A 23,700-nucleotide genomic window follows, 5' to 3' on the forward strand; every position below is an offset into this window, starting at 1 on the left:
CAGTCCTTTGTTAAGGACGTCTTCCTGATCTTTTGAAAGAATAATTTTCGACAGATTGAAAATTAGTGGGTCGTGCTGGTACTGGGTTTTTCTTTTGTGGCGTTGGCCATACTCCTTGTCAGTATCTGTCTCTCCTGATCTGTCCAGGTGACATTCCTTCGTCTCCCTCGTTGGTTTGTGCGGCCTCTCCCTAAAAAAGTCGGTTGTTGTACAAATTGCTCTCCATAGCTACCACTAGGATAGCTTTCAATAAAGGTTGTCTTTAACCTATAACCAATAAGGGGTTGTTTGGACTGATACAGGGTGCCCACAATAACTAGTGGACAGCATAGTGGACAGCATATATCAGGCCAACTTCTCACACCCCTTATCCCCGGTATTATTTGCCCTCTTACTAGAACTATTGGTAGCATGGATAAGATGGGAACCGACCATTCGAGGCCTCAAATGGCCGGAGGGTTGGAGGACCGCATACCCTTATCAGCTGATGATATTCTACTGTATGTAGCCTCCCCCAAACCCCAAACAATCCATTAGTAGACTCCTAGACATCTGTGAATCTTACGGCAGGTTCTCTGGGTATACTATTACCTGAGCCAAATCGATCCAGTACATTCTGCACGGCCCCCCGCCACAGCTGCCGAAGGGCTGCAGTCTGCAAACAACAGAAGGAAGCTTTAAGTACCTGGGGATATACATCACGCCCATACCAGAGGATTTCACGAAACGAAACCTTTTGGCGCCGTTGGAAAGACTACCCCAAAATACCAAACATTGGCGATCCCTACCTTTGACACTGCTCGGAAGAGCGGCAGTGTGCAAAATGATGGCACTTCCCAGATTCCTTTACGCCCTCCACAATACGCCATTTCCGGTCCCCCAATCTTATTTTAAGGCAATTTAGGCTGAAGTAACTACGCTACTAGCGGACGAAAAACCGGCTCGCATAGTTATGTCCAAATGAGTAAAGGGCTGGTATGATGGTGGAATCACTCTCCTGAATATACAAATATACTATTGGGCCTCTCAGCTGATTGTGCTAAATTTTGCTAAATCAATGGCACCACGCCCCCCAAACAGACCCAGCATTCCACTCTGACAGACACACATTGGGAGAGGGAGTAATAATGAGGACACTTTACAATAAGACTCACAAAACATCACTGTTGGGACCGACGGCACACATAGTTAAAATTTGGCGCACGGCACTCAGACCGTTGGAGTGGGAGGGTCTACTCACTCAAATGACCCCACTCTGGGAAACTCCAAAATTGGGTAGGTTAAGTCCTAGCAAAGGCTTCAAACACTGGGACTCAATTGGTATTTCTACAGTGGGAGACCTCTGGAAGAAGGGGAAGGTGGTCACCTTCGCACACCTCCAAGAACAATATGAGATGACACTCACAGAGCAGTTTAGATATATCCAAATTCGGCAGGCACTCACAACAGCCAATCCAGCAGGTACGACACTCCCAGAGGTATCCCCATTAGAGGATAGGTTACTAACAGAGCATATGGGGAAGAAAGCCATTTCCTTAACATACCGTAAAATTATCAATAACCAGCCAGACCCAACTGCAATGCTCCGTGAGAAATGGCAGATAGACGTTGGGGAACTGGATGAAACAGACTGGCAAGAAGCCCTCTCCTCCCCCCTGACTGTAGCAATATCCTCAAAATTGAGATTAGACCAGTTGAAAATACTCCATTGTATTTACTATACGAGACACATCATGCATAAAATAGGAAGGGCAGAGAGTCCATACTGCTTAAGACGATGCGGAGAAGTGGGCACCCTTTATCATACGATGTGGGACTGCCCTGTAATAAAGCACTACTGGGGCGCAATTATGCACACAATCACACAAGTTTGTGGAGTGACGGTCACCCTTGAACCCAAGAGATGTCTCTAAAATATTTGGGAACCTACTGACCTTGATCATGCAGTACAAGACTGGAGGACGCTAGGGATCATGATTGCCAAACGCAACACAGCTAAACACTGGGGGACACAACTGACACAGTCACACCAAGAGTGGCATGGAGATATGGACACAGTAATGGTGGCAGAAATGTTAACATATATCCATTGGGGGTGCCCGAAGAAATGGAAAAGCATATGAGGAAAATGGAACTCTTATAGAGGAAATATATGTGCCCCACCTCCAAGTGAGTCAACAAGTCCCTCCCTTCCCCCTGTTTCAGTTGGTTGTGTTATGGTTCCAGCGCCGGGACGCCCCGTTGCGAGGGCAGCTGTTTGCGCTTTACAAAACTGATAACATAACATAACAATAGACTCTAGCCGATCGAATACGGAGCGAGAGAATTCTGGGCAGTGCACTGTTTTAATAGTTGCAGTAATGAAGAAACGAAGTTTGGTCTATCAGTGGCATGGGGAAGTGTAAATGAACACCAATGTCATGTTATGTAATCATGTTGTGGAAAGATGAACCTGTATTCAATAAAAAGAATTTAAAAAAAAAAAAGACCCCATGACCATATTTGGCACCCCCTCCCAGAGCCTGAAGAGGCCTCGTGGACCCCATCCCCTGGGGACAAATATCTTACTATTTGGTGAGGGGGCATGCAGCCCCCTTCTCAGAGCCTTACTAGGCCCAGGTGACCCTCCCACCCCATCTCCCGTGGGCGAATGTAATAAAGTGAAGGGGCCGCGGGGACCCTGTACCTGGGACCATATACAGTAAAAAAAAAAAATGCCACGCAGCCCCTCTCCTCTAGCCTTATTTGTCCTTGGGGACCCTAACCATGGGACCAAAATGCATAAAGGGAGGAGAAGTGTGTTGGGTCCCTGGGGGGTCATAACCTTTAAGGTTAAGTTACAGCCTCGGGCATGGGGCCCTAGGGGCCTACAAAGGTTCAGAGAGAAGAGTTGTGCTGCCCTCACCCCTTTTTTTGTTGTTGAATACAGCCCAGTCTTTTTAGGCTCAGGGAGAAGGGGCAAACACTCTCTCCCCTTAATTAATGCACTGAGACCTGGGGATGGGTTCCTCGGGCCGCCATCAGCTTGTGGAGGGGGCCCCACTCCCCCTCCCCTTACAGAAGGTAGCTGACCCAGAGGATGGGGTCCCGGGGCCCAAAATGGGCTCTGGGATAGAGGGGCCTTACTCACGCCCCATCCCCCAAATATTTAAATTAAAAAACTGCAGTACGCTGTTTTCTTTTTTTACGTAATCCCGCTGGAGTCCCACTGGCTCGCAGCAAAACCCACTGTACTTTCTTTATTTAGGCAGAGGGGGGCGGGGGGAGGGGAGAGTGGGGGTCCCTTTGGATCCGTCGCCCAGAGGGGCCTAGGGGGGCTGGATATCTCTACCCTGCCCCCTTGTATTCATTTTACTTTCCTGTAATGGCTGCCAACAACATATTTTGTCCCGTGGGAGTGAACTGGGCCAAGGGGGAAAAAAAACTCCCTTGGCCAATCAGAAGGCTCTAGTTTCTTAAACTAGGTTTGAGGATCTCTTGCGAGAGTCCCTTTAACCTAACCGTCCAGAAATACAAATATCTTTTAACCTTAATATTTCAAAAACTACTGAATGGATTTACACCAAATCCCCAAAAGCGCACAGTATTGACCAAGATCTAGCTTCCTGTCAAATCTGGTGTAATTCCGTTCAGCAGTTTTAGCAGTAGAGCTTCTTAAAGAAGTCCATGGAAAATGCATGGGGATTTTGCGTTTTGAGACCCCCCACCCTCTTTTTTCTTGGCCCCGATATCTATCTATCTAAACTACAAATCTATTGTGATGGTAAGCATATATCGAGAAGTAGAAATTAATATTTTTAACTCCATTTTTACTTACCTTTATATTTTGGTCAGCAATACTGTGAAATAGATGTTAGCAAAGGTCGATATTATAATGCGCATTTTGTGAGAGGTCTCTGCATGGAGGACACTGATCACTGTGTGGAGTTCAGTGTACATAGCATTTTTATATCCATTTTATCATGGAACTAAGCAATGCAAGTTATAACCCAGCACAAAATACCTTGCTCTGATGGGCTTTGGTCCCCTTTTACAGCAAATGCAAGTCACAAATGATTATGAGGCGATGAGCATTTTATTGAGAAAGGAAAAATATGAACCTCTATTCACTAGCGACTTTTAAAGGTTTCTGTGAGAATATATCTACTGTTACTTTTTAGCATATTAGATGCGCTCTCGGGAGTCTTAAAAACATTAAATTTCTATTGTCTCCTTCAAACTATTTGGTTGCAAGGCATTTAAAAGTACGATCCAGAAATATTAAATTTTATAGTAACCTGTACCAATTACCTCCTTTGACTGACTGGGTTCTGTAATTGGATCAGTTCAGATTGTGACTGTATTCCTTTAATGCACTACAACCAAAATCTTTCGACTGTTGGCTCTTATGCTTCTCTTGTTCTGAGTTTCGCCTTCTATAATGCTTTTCATCTACCTACTTTACAGTTTGAGCACTTTATCATGGATATGGAGCTAGCAATATCAAAGGTGGCATACAGTTTAAATTCAGTCTTTTCTCCCAGCATTATATACAGCACCTTAGATAAAGTCATAAAACGGTTCCTGTTTTTTTTTGTTTTAAAGTACAGATGATTTCCCGTGTACTCTGGTGTATGCCTTGATAATGATGTATTTTTTATTTCCTTAGACTTTACAGGCAATCAGTGATTTTCCTGGAAACAGCATGTTCGAGTCTGGACTTTCTTAAAGAACTTCTTCTCTTTTCTGCTGATTCACCCTTATCCTTCAACAAGCTGTGTTCTTGTTGAATATCTGTATCGGATTTCCTCTTGATCGCATTTTCAGAAACAATTGAATGACTGACAAGTTGTGAATATGAAAAATAATGTTTTAGGCTCTGTTGATGAAAACCTTATCAATGAAACATACTATTTCTGTTTCCTTTGGGCATCACATTGTTATCCATCTGCCATCTTCATAACTCGCCTTCATATCCAGCAAGTTAACTGTACTTTCACTGATGGTAAATGCAAACTTTACCCTCTTATGCCTTTTGAAAGTTGTTCTATGTTGTTAAGAGATGTTCCTTAGTTCCGTGACATAACACAAAAAGATAATCAATTAATCAGTAAATTGTGATCAATTTTGCTTTCTGTTTATTATTGTTTAATCTGCAGCAATCATTTAACTGTGACAGATAGGAATTTTTTCATTTCATGTGCAGGTGTTGCCGATGAACCCATCGAGCTACCAAAGAGCAGCAGATAAGGTGCCCAGTAGTAGTTGTAATACAAGTTGCAGCTCATCAGCACAAGATGAAAGATGATATTGGAAGTTATATTTTCTTTCCTCAGAAGTAGAGTTCAATGGACTCCAGACCCTTTTGATGTAAAAATTGAGGAACAAAGTAAAGTAACATCCTTGGTACAGAACCATATTCTGTAGCAATATCGCTTTTAATTTACTCAAGAAATCGTTGTGCATTTCATACATGTTCCTGTGTTTTTTATGATCTCATGCAAAAAAATGTCAAAATAATTCCCCAATGGTTCCTGTAGTAAATTAAGATAATAGCTCTACCTGGTCTGTCCCTTAAATTCTTTTGGATTTTAGGCAGTAGGTAAATAATTGGTATCTGTGGTTGTATCTGTGTGAGCTACCACCTGGTGCTTCCAGCAATATGCCCTTCTACCTCTGCTCTTTTTAGCATTTTTTGTTAACACTTACTTAAATTTTGTTGTTGGACCTTGGTCTAGTTCAACATAAGCAGTTGCAGTCTGTATGGATGAGGGGGGGTGAAACCCTACTCAAGCAGCAACCACAATTCTGGTCAGGGTGAACCGCAAGAGAACCTCAAATAAACCTGTGCTCAACCCTCTGGCAGCTTGGCACAAAAGCAGTCAGGCTAAACTTAGATGCAATGTGTTAAGGATTTATGCAGCACCTAAAACTGTAATAAAGTAAAAACAAAACACAAGAAAAATCCCACACCAATTTACAAAAAACAGAGTAAAATGTAATACAATTTTTGAGACCAAAGCAACAAAAATCCAAACAGTAGACCTGGAGATATGCAATTTTAAAGATTTCAGGTAAGTATAGCGCCTAAAAACACAAAGTGTCACTTGTGGTTATTTTGTCATGCTAGATAGGGTGAAAGTCACAAGTTCAGGCTGACCACGATGGATCATCAGCTGGATACAGGGACCACGTTAATTGCACTGAAAGAGTTACCTTCAAATGTCCAGCGCAAAGACATCCATTCACCATTGAGGGGGCCTCAGAGAGCAGGAAGAGCACTGGATGGTCATCACTGTAGCGCGAAGAGCAGGCAGGGTGTCGCGGACAGTCGTCGCGGTTACTGGAGATTCGTGTTGGCATTCACCATGAGCTGTCGATGCTGTAGCACAAAGTGCAGATCTCAAGCTGCCAGGCGGCTCTGGTGGTCACCGTGGTGTGAAGAGTCAGGTCCACTGGAACTTCGCGCTGGAGGGTGTCAAGATCTTATCAAGAACATGGCCCTTCGTGAAGAGCCCAAAACTTCAGTATTTCTCCTTTTCATTAAGAAGGAGCTCCACAGATGCCGTTCAAGGGTCCAGGACCTGAGGGTTACCTCTTGGGGACCAGTAACTCACTCCAGCAGGCCCCAGGCAGGTCTAGCCAACAGGTCAGCTGCAGGGAGCCTCTGGAGCTCGGTATGTTCCTGTAGCTCAAAACAGGTCAGTCAGCTGACCCTTGGAGTGACTTCAGGGTGCAGGTAAAGTCCTCCTTCGCAGCAAGCAAAGTAGCAGTCCTGACAGCAAAGCAGCACAGTAGTCAAGAGGTATACTGAAGAGTTGGTTCTGAAGGGCTATTATGTATACTAGGTATCAGCTTTGAAGTAGGAGAAGTCTCTAGTGGGTTCCACCCCCAGAGGTGCTTGGAATTCCCCACTCCCTGCCATGGCCCCAGGTGGTCAGGGGGTACAAAAGGCTAGTGTCAAATCCTTTGCGAGTGTGCTCAGTAAGAGCCTTTGTGATGTGAAAGTGTGGTAGGTGACAGATCCCCTCCCCTATCAAGTAAGAGATGGCCCATTTTATCAGCATTGTCTACCTGTCTGGGAGAAATATACAAAGACCAACTACCAGCTAAACCTAGTCATGTGACTAAGAATACGGGCACCAAACGATTAGGACATTAAAATGCCAACTTGCTAAAAATTGCATATAAAAGAGTTTTTAAATGACAATGCTTTAGACACTAAACTCAACTTTCCTACTTGCTCCCAATTGAAAATTAGCACTTATTAAATGTAACAAAGAAACCTGATGTTATACTTTGGGAGAAGTAGGGCACCTAAATATTAAATACACTGCACCCTGCCCTGTGGGCTGTTTAGGGCCTACCCTAGGAGTGACATATGTTTTAAAAAAGAAGGTTTATTTTGCCAGGTCGAATTAGCAGTTTTAAACTGCACACAAAGGCTGCAATGGCAGGCCTGAGACATGTTTCAAAAGGTTACTTAATTTGGTGGCACAAACTGACCTGCAGGCCCACTGGTAGCAATTCATTTACACACCCTGTGTACATATAGTATCACTTTAATAGGGCCTTCTAAATAAATTAAATGTACCAATTGGATGCAAACCAATTCTACCATGTTAAACGGAGAGAGCACCATTACTTTAACGCTGTTTAGCAGTGGGAAAGTGTGCAGAGTCCTAAAAGCCAATAAAAATGGATTCAGAAAACAGGAGGGTGAAGGCAAAAGGTTTGGGAATGACCCTGCAGAAAGGGCCAAGTTCAACAGCTTTCTTTTATTTTAGCCTCCTAGAATTCACTGTTCATGATCAAATTATGAATCTGTACCCCAGAAAGGAGCAAGTCGCGATCTGCTTTTTTTTTCTTAGGCTGAGAAAAATTCAAGCTGCAACTGGCTCTGTTGCTTGGGCACATACATAGCTCCTTTCTCTCACAATGCTTGTCAGAGTCAGAAGCACTATGAGAAAGAGATGTGTGTCTGTGTTCCAGCAAGGAGCCAGATGTTGTTTGTATGTTTTGTTAAGCTAAGAAAAACAATCCAGACAGCATCTGGCACTTTGCTGGGGCACATGCACTCACAGCTCCTTTCACTCAGTAATTCTCATAGAGATTGAAAAATTCAAAACAAGTGATGGGTGGAATGCTTGAAATAAAGTCTGCTATTGGTAAATACTCTGGGCCATGTACAAGTTTATCACTGTTATTGCCCACCGTGCTGTAGACCCAGCCATATGCAAATCAGCCTTGGTACTGCTCTCGTAGGAACTGTCCAGAATTGAACTGCCAAGCCAGGTCCACAAGCACCCCAAGACTAGTCTAGGTCTACTTCTGCCTCTTTAGTTGGATGCAACTTGGTTCCAATGGCACAATGAGCACAGGACCCACATCTGGGCATTCTCGCCATACTTGGGGCATCACAATGAAGAATACAAAAAAGTGGTTAATGGATTGCATGAATTAAGATTAGGCACTGATAATTACTTGGCCCACATTCCAGTCCGTCGTGCCATACCAGATTTGGTTAGGAAGGAGAACAAATAAGCAGGAATGTGGGAGGGGAAGCGAGAGGGGAAGGGGACAGCAAAACAATTTGGGGTACTTGGGGCAGAACAACAATGGAGCAACAAGGACAATGGGGCAATAAACTAAAGGGGGGGCAGTGGAAGAAAGGATGCCGAAAGTAAGCAGTACATGGGCAAATGTTCCAGAGAAGGACTAACACATGAAGAGAAGTGAAGCTGGCACGTACTGATCAAAGAGAAACAAGGAAATGAAAAAATGAAAATGATGATGAAGTCAACCAATGGTAAGCAATGGGCAGGCTTTAAGTCCCATGTACCTTAACAAAATGTCTTGCAAGCGACCGTGCATGCTATGTCTCAGGCGATACCTACAAAGGGATGGATAGAATACTTTAATTAATCTAAGCCACTCGTAATTACATTGTGCCACATCCCAGGCCATCATTGTTTTGCCCAACATGGCATCTCAGATTAAACCCAGCCTTGCCAGTTAGACTTGGTTCAGCTCTGAGGAGCATTGTGGGAGAAAGGAACTATCCAGAATTACAGAGAAATGAACCAGGAAGTGGGGCTTGGAAGGGGAGTGAGAGTAAACAGTCCTAGTCCCCCTCATTTTAGCGCCCACCTCCTGGTTTTTCTTCAGTTGCTGAACTTTGATGGATTGTGATAGGGATGGTAGTTGGAGCTAGGCTTCTCCTAACCTCCGTATCCACATCCAGAAAAAGTGGGATCACTTTGGACGGCGTGACTAGGTGGAAAGCAGGAGGCAGTGATAGCTGGCCCTAGCCCCTCCCATAGCCCCACCCCACCATCTCAACACTTATGAATGACCTAGCAGAGGGTAGAAAATCCCCTCCAGTCCATTAGATATGAATGTGAAGACACATATTAAAGAGGTAATCTGACTGTTCACTTAGTAAATTCATTCAGGAGCTTGTTGGAGCCCAGCCAACTCCTTCACACCACTACCAACAAGAGACTGTCCCACATCAGAATGACATTTGAAAAAAAATTAATACACTTGGGTGAGCCTACAGTATTTTTGTTTGGTGGGTGGAGGATGCGTGTACTTGTATTTATGTTATGGCTCTAAAAATAATTGTGGCTCAATAACACGTTATCAAGCGAACATGTACTAAAAGATGCATATTCATACATCTATTACTACAGCACAAAAAGTCAAATTTGTGTTTATTCAAGAGTGGAGGAAAACTGACAACAGAAAACACTAGTTCCAAGTAATAAATACTTTACTCATGGACGCAACTCTCCTAATAGTAACTGGACTTCTTCAATGTGATTATACCTTACAGAACCTCATTTAACCACTTAAGTTGTGGTTTTGTTAAATCCCTTTCTTTTTTTATAAACAAATATGCGGGAAAATGCAATGACAAACCATATGTGCAGAGTACAATATGCTATTTATTACCATTGTTGAGGGGAGTTGCATCATGACCCACTCAAAAATGTGCCTCTAGTGATTCTTGGCCTCTAGCAAAAGTCAACAATTTCATAGACTGTGCACATATGTATATAATATATATGTCCCAAGTCTATCTTGGGACACCATTTTGTGAGGCGTGGAAATACATCAGTAGGGCAGCCAAAGGGTTAAACCTCCCTATTTCCCTTCTGCAATGTGAATGTTTTTTTTACCCTGAAGGGGTTTTGCCAAAAAGGTTTTATACTTACTGTACTCCCCAAAAGTATTCTTCAGGTTTTTTTTTTTACTATTTCTTTGTTGTTGCATTTTCATTTTTCTGGAAAGGCACAGTCATGGCAAATTCAATAAAACCGGACATTAATTATTGTCCCTTTGGAATAAGTTTTAGTGCGTCCACTCAATCTTTCGAATCTTGCATTTAATTCTAGTAAATTTAGTCCCCAAGGAAAAAAATAGGACATAAAACAAAGCATATTTTTAAACTTTAGCTCTACCTTTTCTTTCCTGTCTTTCCCTGCATTGATGGAGCTGCTGTGGCTAAAGGGCTTTCCACTGGCTGTTCTGCAGGTTCTTCCTCTACCTTCTCCACAGGTCTGTCCACAGTCGAAGACATGCACACCACAGTTTCTGGCTCTGGACTCACGAGCTGAGGAGTGGATTTCTCTTCTTTCACCATTTGCTCCAAATCTGAGCTAGCTTTTTTCTCTGTGAATAATTAAGATAACTATGATTCTTATTAGTAGTAAGAAGGGCTTTTTAGGCTTTGATGTTGGAGAAACTTACTTTGATCACTAGAACATGAACAAAACCATATTTGCATTTAAAGTGCCCTGAGAATCTGCCCATCACTGCATGGTACAGCTTGATGTACCCATACATAAGTATACATTGATTTTACAGAAAATACATTACTGTTACAGATCAGTATATCCTCTTTGCATAAGGTAGCACGTGCTTTACTGAATTGCAGAGGTGAGTAATTTATCATTCCCAACAACTGAATCGCCTACAGACTTACAAGCTTAAAATGATGTGCCAACCAGTGAACATCAAGCACAAGGCATGGAGAACGAGATCCTTTTTGAGAAGATGCTGTCTAATGTGAACTAAATTGAATAAACTGATTACTTTGGGATACTGCTTTCCATTTTATGACCGGATTATAAGCAAGGAGTAATGGTCTCCCCTAATGCTTGGCATATTTTAAGAGACTACCAAACTGACTTTCATTTCATTCCATTAGCATAGCAGTTTTCCACAGATGAATGCAACATAAGCATGAGCCTGCTTTCTGCACCTTTTGAAGCACCTTCGTATGTTTCAAAAGGGGCTGCTGGAGCTTGGGCTGACCCGACTGTAATAAAGATCGCACCGGCACACCCGGAGCACTGGCGAGATCCTATAGGGACGTTCACTCATTTGCACAGGGAAAAGCTCCATGCAAATGAGGGAACACTTTGCCTATGTGCCCCTACCATTTCATAGACATGGGTGTAGAGGCAAAGGAGCCGTCAAGGCACACACTGACTGAGCACTACATTGGAGGTGGCGCACAGTTCGTGAGCTCCATGAGGGTGCCCCTTGAAAAGGGACAAAGGGGATCTCATGAACTTTCTGCAGACATTCCCCCTAGTTGCAGGTGCAGTCACACACTGCACCCATCTGCCAGGGAATCTCTGTCCCCCTTTAAAAGCAGGCCTTGTTGCCACCTGCACTGTGAAAGACAGACAAGACTGGCTGCTTCAAACAAGCAGTCTGCCTTTCACGAATGTGCTGCTCTCCAGGGCAGGCGCAAATTCGCTGCGGTCTTCGTATCAGCACAGGAAATGTAATAGAGTAACCAAGTCTGTGTTTAGCGCCCCCATTTCAAGGGGCACTGCAGTGTAGATCATGGTAGTGCGCCCATTACATAATAGGTCCCTTGGTTGTGAAGGTGACGACCAATGACAGAGAGGTCTAGTGCAGGCCCAGGCAAAGGGAATCCAGGTTAGATTTTTAAGGACTCAACATAGGAGCAACGACAATGCAATGAGCTTAAGGAATATGCTACTTACCAGTATGCATCTGTTCTTGGCATGTAGAGCTGCAGAGTCACACACTGAGGATAAGATCGCCATCTGGTGTTGGGCTCGGATGATTGCAGGTTGTTGTTGTCTTCGGAAGAAGCCTTTGGTCACGAGATTGGTGACTCCTCCCCTGGACAACAGTGCGCATGGGCATCCACTCCATCGTCAGATTGTTTTTTCGCCATGATGGGAAAAGATGGAGCTCATAGGAATGAAAAGAAAGGATGTCCATGTGCAATGTCTAAGTAAGACAGATGCTGGAACAGATACAGGTCCCGGGGAGGCGGGTGGGCGTGTGTGACTCTGCAGCTCTACATGCCAAGAACAGATGCATACTGGTAAGTAGCATATTCCGTTCGAGGCATATGAGCTGCAGATCACACACTGAGGATAGATTATATAGCAGTGCTTCCCCTTAGCGGCGGTCACCTGTATCTGTTGCAGCAGTTTGAAATAAAGTTTTTAGGACAGCCTGGCCCACTGAGGCCTGTTGTTTGGCTTGCACATCAACACAGTAGTGTTTAGTGAAGGTATGCGTGGTAGACCACGTGGCTGCCTTGCAAATGTCTTCTAAGGGAATGTTACCTAAGAAGGCCATAGAAGCCCCTATTTTACGCGTGGAGTGCGCCCTAGGGGGAACTGTAAGTGTACGTTTAGCCTTTTGGTAGCATATTTGGATGCACTTAACTATCCACCGGGCTATACCGGATTTGGAGATGGGATTGCCTTTATGTGGTGGTGCGAAAGCAACAAAGAGTTGTTTTGTCTTTCGAAAAGGTTATGTCCTGTTGATGTAATAAAGCAAGGCTCTTTTGACATCTAAGGTATGTAGGGCCCTTTCGGCTACGGAGTCTGAGTTAGGGAAAAAGACCGGTAGCTCTACTGATTGGTTAAGGTGGAAAGGGGAAATCACTTTTGGAAGAAATTTAGGGTTTGTCCTAAGAACCACTTTGTTACGGTGTAGTTGTAAGAAAGGTTCCTGGGCTTGTATTTCACTTACTCTTCGTAGGGAAGTGATTGCGATAAGGAAAGCTACCTTCCATGTTAGGAACTGTAATTCACATTTGTGCATAGGTTCAAATGGGGGACCCATAAGTCTTGTGAGAACAACATTGAGATTCCACACTGGGGAAGGTGGTAATCTTGGGGGAAGAATTCTTTTGAGACCTTCCATAAACGCCTTGATGGCTGGTACCTTAAAAAGGGACAGGTGTTGCCTATTTTGCAAGTAGGCTGCCAAGGCTGCTAGGTGTAAACGTATAGAGGAATACGCTAGATTGCATCTTTGCAAGTGTAGTAGATAGCAAATGATGTTTTGGATGGAAGCATCCAATGGATGTATGTCATTATTATGCAGTAGATGGCAAATCGTTTCCATTTTGCGGCATAACATGCTCTAGTAGTAGGTCGCCTGGCTTCCTTTATGATATTCATACAGTCTGGAGGGAGGTTGAGGTACCCGAACTCTAAGATTTCATCAGGAGCCAGATCGCTAGGTTCAGTGTTTGAGGATCTGGGTGTCTGATTTCTCCATGGTTCTGGGTTAATAGATCCGGGGAGAGGCGTAGCCTTTGATGTGGAACTAAAGATAGTTCCAGAAGTGTGGTGAACCACGGTTGACGTGCCCAAGTGGGAGCTACCAGTATTAGTGTTAGCGACTGTTGTTTCAGTTTGCGTACCACAAATGGAACGAGGGGGAGAGGTGGAAAAGCGTATGCAAATCTGCCTGACCAGTTCATCCATAGGGCATTGCCCTTCGACTGTGGGTGTGGAAACCTGGCGGCGAAGGTTGGGCATTTTGTGTTTTTGGGAGTGGCGAACAGGTCTATGTCTGGTTGTCCCCATTTTTGGAAGAATGGGAGTAGAACCTTGGGTTGTGATTCCCATTCGTGGATCTGCTGTGTGTGGCGACTTAGGAGGTCGGCCACCTGATTGTGGATTCCTGGGAGATGTTCTGCTAACAGGTAGATGTTTTGGGGAATTGCCCATCTCCAGATTTGCTGTGCCAGTTGGGACAGTTGGAGAGAATGTGTCTCTCCTTGCTTCTGTATATAATACATTGTCGTCATGTTGTCTGTGCGTATGAGGACAGTGTTGTTCTTTAGGTGTACCTGAAAGGATTTTAGTGCCAGGAACACTGCTAAGAGTTCTAGGTGGTTGATGTGGAGCAGTTTTTGTTGACTGGTCCATCTGCCCTGAGTGGTATGGTGAAGGAGGTGGGCTCCCCACCCCGTGAGAGATGCGTCGGTAGTTAGCACAACTTGTGGAAGAGGCTCTAAGAACGGCCGCCCTTTGGACAGGTTGATGGTGTTCCACCATTTCAGTGAGCGAAGTGAGCGACTGTCCACCAACACCAGATCGGTAAGTTGTCCGTGAGCTTGGTTCCACTGTTGTGCTAGACATTCCTGTAAGGGACGCATTTGAAGTCGTGCGTGTGGGACAATGGAGATGCATGACGCCATCATGCCTAGGAGCTGCATGAACACTCTTGCTGGAAGAGATTGATGAGTTTGTAATTGAGAGATGAGATTTTGTATACTGGCTATCCTGGCAGTGCTGGGATAAGCTATGGCTTTGGATGTATCTATGGTTGCTCCTAGATACTGATGTAAGTGGGAAGGCTGTAGATGGGATTTGGGGTAGTTGATAGTGAATCCCAAATTGTGGAGGGTTTGAATAGTGCGATGAGTGTGGAGAACGCATTTTTGGTGAGTATTGGCTTTTATGAGCCAATCGTCCAGATATGGGAAGACATGGATCTGTTGTCTTCTGAGGTGCGCGCTGCCACGACTGCTAAGCACTTGGTGAACACTCTGGGTGCTGTTGTTACTCCGAATGGCAGAACTGTAAATTGATAGTGTTGCCCATCTACCACAAATCGTAGATATTTTCTGTGAGCGGGATGCATAGGGATGTGAAAGTACGCGTCCTTGAGGTCCAATGTGGCAAGGAAGTCTCCCTGTTGTAATAGTGGGAGGACTTGTTGGAGGGTGGTCATATGAAAATGATCTGATTGTATATACTGGTTTAGTAGTCTGAGATCCAGTATGGGCCTTAACGTTTTGTCCTTTTTGGGAATGAGGAAGTATAGGGAATATACCCCTGTTCCCTGATGTTGAAGAGGGACTGGTTCTATCGCATGTTTTTGTAACAGGGATTGAACTTCTTGTTTGAGGAGAGAGAGATGATGTGAGGACATTGGACGTTGTTTGGGTGGTATGTTTGGGGGGGATTGTATTAGTTCGAGGCAGTAGCCAGATTGGATAATTTGTCTTACTCACCTGTCTGTGGTGATGGAAGTCCAGACAGGTAGGAATTGTTGGAGCCGCCCCCCGACCGGAGTGGAATGGTCTGGGGGGAGTGGTGGCAAGTCACTGTTTAGTGGCTGGGGAGGTGCGGGTGTTGTTGTTGTTGCCCCGCCCTCGACCTTTGTTATTGTTTCCCCTATAACCTCCTCGAAAATATCCTCTGTTAGGGGATGTTTGTCCAGAATTTTTAAAGGTGGACGTGGTCTCAGTTCCCACATTTTTGGAGCCTCCTCTATAAAAGGAGCGACGAAAGGAACCCCGGGTTTGAGGAGACTGCAGTGCTCCCATAGATTTGGCAGTCTCATTATCCTTCTTCATTTTTTCTAATGCAGTGTCCACTGCAGGGCCAAATAGCTGCTCTTGGTTGAAAGGTTGAGCTAGAATTGTGGTTTGAACCTCCGGTTTAAAACCGGAAATACGGAGCCAGGCATGTCGTCTGAGTAAGACGCTAGTATTGACCGCCCTAGAAGCAGTGTCTGCCGCATCTAAGGCGCATTTAATGGAGGCATTAGATATTAATTTGCCTTCTTGAATGAGGTCAGTAGCCTGGGATTTAAAGGGCTCAGGCAGATGTTGCATAAGGTCCTCAAGTTGGTCATAATGCGCCTTATCATACAGGGCTAACAGGGCCTGGGTATTGGCAATACGCCAGTGGTTCGCTGCCTGTGCGGCGACTCGTTTGCCTGAGGCCTCCAAAAGCTTAGACTCCTTGTCGGGGGGAGGCGTTTCTCCAGTTGTCTGTGAGTTAACACGCTTCCTGGCATTTGATACGACCAAGGAGTCTAAAGGGAGCTGGGCTTTAATGTATGCAGGGTCCTGCGGGGCTGGTCGGTACTTTTTTTCGATGCGTGGGTTGAGAACCTAGCTCTAACAGGGTCTTTAAAGACTTCAGTGGCATGCTTTATAACCCCTTTAATCATGGGCAGTATGTGAACAGTTTTTTGTGACTGCTCAAAAGTATCGAGGAGAAAGTCCTCTTCAAGGGCGTCCGTGTGCATTGTGACGCCATGGAATGTTGCTGCCCTATTTATCAGTTGGCCAAACCCCAAATGGTCATCAGGAGGGGAGGGCTTGGAGGGGTAGGTAGTGGGGTCAGGCATGTCAGGCATTGGATAAGACCAGTCATCTACTGGTGCTGTGTCTGGGAACGTAAAAGGGTCGTTTGGATCAAGAGGATCATTAAATAAATCAGGGTCCGCCCCTCCCCCTAAGTCATCATTATCATCCTGTGGAGGAGGTGAATGAGAGGGAGATGGTAAAGGAGGAGGAGGAGGGGGGGACGGGTTAGGAGGTAACACAGGAGAGGAAGGACGAAGTGGTGAAGTAGCACAGTCCTTCTTCCGTATGGGAGCTGGAGGTGGTGTGATGTCCAGCTTCCGTTTCTTGTATGGGACGGCAGTCACATGTCCGGTTTTGGGATTGATGTAGATCCGCTTTTGAGTAGGATCTGGGCGAAAAAGTTCATCCGGCTCCGAAAGTGGTGGTGGCGATGGCCGTTTCGGGTCTTTATGAACTTTTTTCGGTGTGGACGTAGTTTTCGGTGCCGATGGATTTTTCGGTGCCGATGGAGTTTTCGGCGCCGATGGAATTTTCGGTGCTGATGGAGTTTTCAGTGCCGAGGGACTTTTAGGCATCGATGTCGAAGAACGTTTCGGTGCCGGTGGAGACTTAGGTGCCGAGGAACGTTTTGGTGCCGAAGGAGATTTCGGTCTTGAAGCCTGTTTCGGTGCCGACAGTGGAGTTTTCGGTGCCGAAGGTGTTATAGGTACAATAACATGAGGTTTGCTCGAGCCCGAGCCACCTACAGGCTTAGATGTCTTCGGAGCCGGGCCCGAGGGCGGGGCTTCTGAAGAGGATTTTCGGTCGCGACTGGGCCCAGCTAGCGGAGTCTTGACCAATGTCTTTTTGGATGGGGCAGGGGGGGTGGTACTCACACGCTGCCCTGGAGTGATGAGGTCATCGGAATCGTCGGCCTCGGACACGATCTCGAGATCTTCGGTGTCATCTTCAGGAACATCCTGAGCAAAGATGTCCTCCGGTTCTGGAGCTGGCTTGGCCATAATATGGCGTCGAGCTCTTCGGTCCCGGAGGGTCTTCTTGGAACGGAAAGTGGCACAAGCTGGACAGTTCGATTCGTTGTGTTCCGGCGACAGGCAGAGGTTACAAACCTCGTGGTGATCACTGTGGGGGAACTTCGCTCCACACTGGGGGCATTTTTTAAAGGGTGTCCTGTCCATCAGCCGCTTCCGGAACCGGTCCGAGTTGATTTCGATGTCGATGGAATGAAGATTCAAGAGTTAATTCGATTGCTGGAAGTTTTCTGCTGGAGCGGAAATAAGTTCATCCGAACCCAATGGCGGAAAAAAACAATCTGACGATGGAGTGGATGCCCATGCGCACTGTTGTCCAGGGGAAGAGTCACCAATCTCGTGACCAAAGGCTTCTTCCGAAGACAACAACAACCTGCAATCATCCGAGCCCAACACCAGATGGCGATCTTATCCTCAGTGATAATCTGCAGCTCATATGCCTCGAACACTAATTTACTTCGCCAGCTGTTCCTCCTGAAAATCGGGCATGGATCACGCCCTCAAACCTAGGTGAGGCCCACTTGGTCTAAATATAGATTAATTTAACTCCAATGATATGTAACCAATCTATTTCATGATAATATAGACCAGGGTGGCTCAATTTCAACCAGAGATGTAGAACTTCTGAAAATAAGACCCAAGCAAAAATAGAACAGATCCCCAACTTCAACTGAGAAAGCATTCCCAATGAATTTTCTGCCATAATGCCCATGATTTTATAAACCAAATGAACACAGGCTTTCGAGAGCATTTAACTGAATATATACATAAGTGAACTGGCATAAGGTTCAACAGCTAAGAAAATATTTTTGAATTGGCTTTCGGCTAAAGTCATTTTAAACTCTTTCTCCCTTCTTAATCTTTGCTCAATGCTGTGTTCTAAAGTTTTTGTAACAAGTATGAGTCGAAATAACGACCTTTCTCCAGGTTGTACACAGCGAGTTTATTTCCTGAAGTTTGTGCAAGCTTCAATTTCCTCATTAGTTGGATTTCAAAGGGGAAGAGTACCTTATCACACACTTGACATACATAGAAATCTATCATGGCTGACAAATCATGGCTTTTGCAAGATAGTTTAATGGAAAATCATGAAACTACCAAAGTAAAACTTTCCAATGGTTTTGCTGACCCAATAGGTTACTTAGGAAAATTAAAACGGGATGGGTGGAATGTCTGAATTAGTTTTAGCCACTGGTAGACTCGGGCTGGCTTTAAAGGCCATGGTGTTTTTTTGCTCATTATGCTGATGTAGACAGGCCAGCCAATCAGACTTGGTCGTGCTCTAAAAGGAATGGTGGGGGTCCAAAATGCTAGGCCAGGCTCTCTCCAGATGAAAACCCAAGCAACTCCAGACATTTTTCATCCTTTCTGGCCAAATATGTGAGGTGCAGCATAACAGTACTATGGCACCATGCACACAGGACTCATGTCTGGTTATAATCATTGCACTCTGGGTTTCTCACCTAAAAAACAGGGATGAGTTGCATGCTTCATTCGTATGGGCCACTGGTGGTTACTGGGAGCTTCATTCCAGTTAATTGTTTTATTTGCCCACTGTGCCACTCCAGACAAACTCCAGCCATAACCGAATAAAACTTGGTCCTGCTCAATCCAACCCAAACTGGCAGGCCACCTCCACTCTAGACAGGAATACAAGCAAACACAGGGCCTACACTTCAGCCATGTTAGGTAGCCTGAACTGCTCACCCATATCCTATAAGGAAAGGAAGGCCTTCTGAACTACTTATTGGATTAAGAACAATGGGCTTGCACATAGTCTTCTAAATAGGGCTTAGTTGCCTACTCCCAATTGTAGACTGACTAAGCTTGGGGCCATTTTGATGGCCTGTAGTATCGTATGGCATTAAAGTGTTTTTATAGCACTTGCTATCCCTATGTTCGGGGTTGAAGTGCTTGTCCACACCAGCTGCATAGTACATGATGTTGATGTTTGGTGGAAGACTGTTGTTTTTGCTTTTAGTCACTGTGGGAATTATTTTCATGCCATGCAGGATGACCACCAAGGTGCGGTTATCATTCGCTGTCCATGTGCTCCCCTCATCCCAAAGAAAATGTTCCACCTTCTTCCATAATACAGTGCTCTGTTTTTATTTGGAGTACAAGTGTCAGGATATGGTATGTTTGAAGTGACTGCTGGATTAACCTCTAGGAATTCTTACAACAAAAGAGGGAGTGAGGGGAAAGTATTATGAGAAGACCAAACTACACAACTCCCATCCAGTACTAATAAAAGCAACAATTGCATGGTTTTACAAGCTACAGCACTGGCAGTTCACTAACTTGTGATGTACTTGATTTCAGTTAAACCACCCAATCTTAAATTAAAAGGCTGACAAACTCTCACCCACAGTAAGAGGCAAGCGCCATTATTGTGTTCCCTCCGGTAGGCCCATCAGCCTGCAATACTACGCTGTAATATTCAGCGGGATCTCTCTCTTAAGGATGTATTGCTCTCCCTTGTTAATGTAAGTAACTATACTACAAGGGCAGTCGCCCCTGATGTCGGGCCTGTTTATTATGTCATTGTTACATATCTGACCTAATGTCAAGTTAAAATTGCATGGAGTTAGAACGACACTCTAATATGTTCTCTCAGTCTAAAAATTAAAAACGTAACTGGGCAAAGAATTTAACACTGACTAGAGTTGGACCCAAAAGAGGGAACTCCCATCAGTCTACCATGGTAAAGTATGACCCCATTGGTAGCATTCACCTACAAAGGTTTTTAATTGGACAGGGCAGTGCAGTTATTAAAAGTAGTTGGTGGCCTCCCTGACCAGTTTCAACCCACACCATCACATATGAGATACCACCCCACCTAGACTCTACCTTGCATTCATCATATGGCATACCAGTAAACATCTCTGCCAAAGTGACCCTTCAGCGGACCCGTTGGGCATTGCAGCGCCGGCCCAACGAGGAGCACTAGCCCTATGATGAAGCATGACATTGCTTTGGGATGTGTGAGAGTAACATGAAACAGTCCTGTTGACTGCCACCGTGCATATGCCCGAGTCCTGCACAACCTGTCAATATCTCCTCTTTCTCTTTAGGAACAGTAGCCATAATTTTGGTTTGTGACAAAGAATGTAACACCCATTCATATCTTTTAAGGATTTGTTGATATGTTTTCAGTGTTCTAATAAGTCCTAACTGATCAGGCACATTCACCAGGACATAAAGCAGGTCTAGGTGTTCAGAACAGGATCTTTACTCTTATGATGTATCCTTTTAAAACAAAGCCACCTGTGGTTAACAATATCTTCATTGTTAACCATAGATGACAGAGTCTGTGCCAAAATATGCAATGTGCTATCATATTTTTACTTACCGTCCCCTACAGACTGGATAAAGTGACTTTCTCATTGGACTCAAAGGAAGTAACCCATGGCCTCGTTTTACAAAGCAGTACAAATAAGAAGTGGTATGTACTTCGATATAGAGGATAGCTAAATAACAAGCGATTTGTTTTTGTCATTATAAAAAAACAAAGTGAAGTGACTAGATCAGTACAAAAAAACTTGACGAGGAGCTGCATTTTCAAAAAGAGCCTCTTCTACTTTGAATTCCTCATCACACTAACTCAAGAGCCAACTTTCAGTTCTTCATTTGAGAGTTTTTGGTTTCACAGTCAAACAATACAAACTTTCGAGGATCATGGACACTTGGGGATAAACGAACAGTAACAGAGACATCGAAGCCCTCCCAGTATTGGCTACATTCACACTAGAATGTGTCCAGCATTAGCATGTTTATATTACATATATTACTACTAAAAGTTTGCAGTTTGCAGTATACAGTATGTGATAGGGCTCTGCATAAAAATTAGAGGGATCTGAAGAAAAGTAAATAGCTATCAATTAATTATTAAAGAGGCCTGTCACCTGTCCAAGTAGCCCTTTTACTATGTTACAATCTTAGTTTAATTTGCTTTTCAAACTAGCGTAGAAAGGGCATTTCAGAAGACAGACTTGCATCCAGTGTGAGAAGTAGTGCCAGAAACTTCTTGTGATAGACAATATGCTCTGCTTTCTCCCTGTGAAGCACAGGACAAAGCCTTGGAACATTTCAATTGGTACACATCTTCTACAGTAAAAGTAGGCTGCTTCACTTGTTAAAGGTCTTACAAGCTCAATATTGAATATGTTACTTACCAGTATGCATCTGTTCTTGGCATGTAGGGCTGCTGACATTCATATCTGTGCATAGATCGCCGCCTAGTGTTGGGTCCGGATGTTTGCACGTTGTTGTCCTGGAAGAGTCTTCGAAGTATCCTGGGATAGGTGACTCCTCCCCTGGACTACAGTGCGCATGGGCATCCTCTCCATCCTCAGATTGTTTTTCGCCATTGTGGCAGTGATGGAGTAGATACAGAAAGTGATGACCATGCTTACAGTAATTCTGAGAGCTGCAGCTGCTACAGGCGCCGGGGAGGAGGGAGGGCGATATGAATGTCAGCAGCCCTACATGCCAAGAACAGATGCATACTGGTAAGTAGCATATTCAGTTCGAGGCATGTGGGCTGCTGAATTCATATCTGTGCATAGAATATATAGCAGTGCCCTCTTATTAGCGGCGGCTACCAGTGCCAGCTGCAGCGGTCTGAAAAAGAGTTTTGAGAACAGCCTGTCCTACAGCTGCCTGCTGTTTTGATTGCACATCTACACAATAGTGTTTGGTAAATGTATGTGTAGTGGACCAGGTGGCTGCTCTACATATGTCATGCAAAGGAATGTTTCCTAGGAAAGCCATTGAGGCCCCTAACTTACGTGTTGAGTGGGCTCGTGGGGGAATCGTTAAAGTACGTTTAGCCTTTTGATAGCAAATTTGGATACATTTAACGATCCATCTGGCTATTCCTGCTTTGGAGATAGCGTTACCTTTGTGGTGTGGGGCAAAGGCAACGAAAAGTTGTTGTGTTTTCCTAAAGGGTTTGGTCCTGTCGATATAATACATGAGGGCTCTTTTGACATCTAGTGTGTGGAGTGCCCTTTCTGCGACAGTTTGTGGGTTTTGGAAGAAAACGGGCAGTTCAATGGTTTGATTCATGTGGAACTGCGATACCACCTTTGGCATGAATTTGGGGTTGGTACGTAGTACGACCCTGTTGGCGTGGACCTGTATAAATGGCTCTTGAACGGTTAGTGCCTGGAGTTCACTAACTCTCCTCAAAGAAGTGATTGCTACTAGGAAAGCTACTTTCCAGGTAAGGAATTGAATCTCGCATGAGTGTAGAGGTTCAAAGGGTGGACCCATCAGGCGTGTGAGGACCAAATTGAGGTTCCACATCGGAGCCGGTGGGTGGCTTGGAGGAATGACTCGTTTGAGTCCTTCCAAGAATGCTTTGATGGCAGGCACTCTGAATAGAGAGAGGTGCTGCCTGGTCTGCAGATAGGCTGATATTGCGGTCAAATGGACACGTATAGAGGTGTACGCCAGATTGCATCGGTATAGGTGTAATAGGTAACAAATAATGTTTTGGATGGATGCGTCTAGCGGGTTAATGTCATTATTATTGCAATAAATGACGAACCTCTTCCATTTGGCTGCATAGCAAGCTCTGGTAGTGGGTCGCCTGGCCTCCTTAATGATGTCCATACAGTCAGGTGGCAGGTTGAGGTAGCCAAACTCTAGGACTTCAGGAGCCAGATTGCCAGGTTCAGCTGTTGCGGATCTGGGTGCTGAATCTCTCCATGGTTCTGCGTCAAATGCTCGGGTTTGATCCGTAGCCTTTGATGCGGCACCACGGAAAGTTCGAGAAAGGTGGTGTACCACGGTTGGCGCGCCCACGTTGGAGCAACCAGGACGAGCGTCAGTGAGTGTTGACGCAGTTTGCGTGCCACCAGCGGTATCAGTGGTGCTGGGGGAAAAGCGTACGCAAATCTGCCGGACCAGTTCATCCATATCGCATTGCCCTGCGACTGTGGATGTGGGAACCTGGCGGCAAAGCTTTGGCATTTTGCGTTTTCGCTTGTCGCGAATAGGTCTATCTCTGGATGACCCCACTGCTGGAAGTACGGTTGGAGTACTGATGGGTGTAACTCCCACTCGTGCATCTGGTGGCTGTGTCTGCTGAGCAGATCCGCCATCTGGTTGTCTTTGCCGGGGAGGTGTTCTGCCATGAGGAACATGTTCCTCTGAATGGCCCACTTCCACATGCTCTGAGCCAGATGAGACAACTGTGGAGAGTGTGTTCCTCCCTGCTTCTGTATGTAGTACATGGCGGTCATGTTGTCCGTCCGGATCAACACGACTTTGTTGCAC

General features: G+C 44.9%; 1 protein-coding gene across 1 annotated transcript in view; it reads right to left on the bottom strand.

Moving 5' to 3' along the window:
- Window positions 1–23,700, bottom strand: part of POLD3 (DNA polymerase delta 3, accessory subunit) — a 176,663-nt gene that overhangs the window by 65,208 nt on the left and 87,755 nt on the right. Inside the window, exon 8 of the mRNA XM_085623362.1 lies at window positions 10,446–10,656. Within this exon, the coding sequence (XP_085479488.1) occupies window positions 10,446–10,656 (211 nt within the window). The remainder of the gene's footprint in view (window positions 1–10,445; window positions 10,657–23,700) is intronic.

This window comes from Triturus cristatus, chromosome 8 (genome assembly GCF_964204655.1).
Source record: "Triturus cristatus chromosome 8, aTriCri1.1, whole genome shotgun sequence".
Taxonomy (NCBI): domain Eukaryota; kingdom Metazoa; phylum Chordata; class Amphibia; order Caudata; family Salamandridae; genus Triturus; species Triturus cristatus.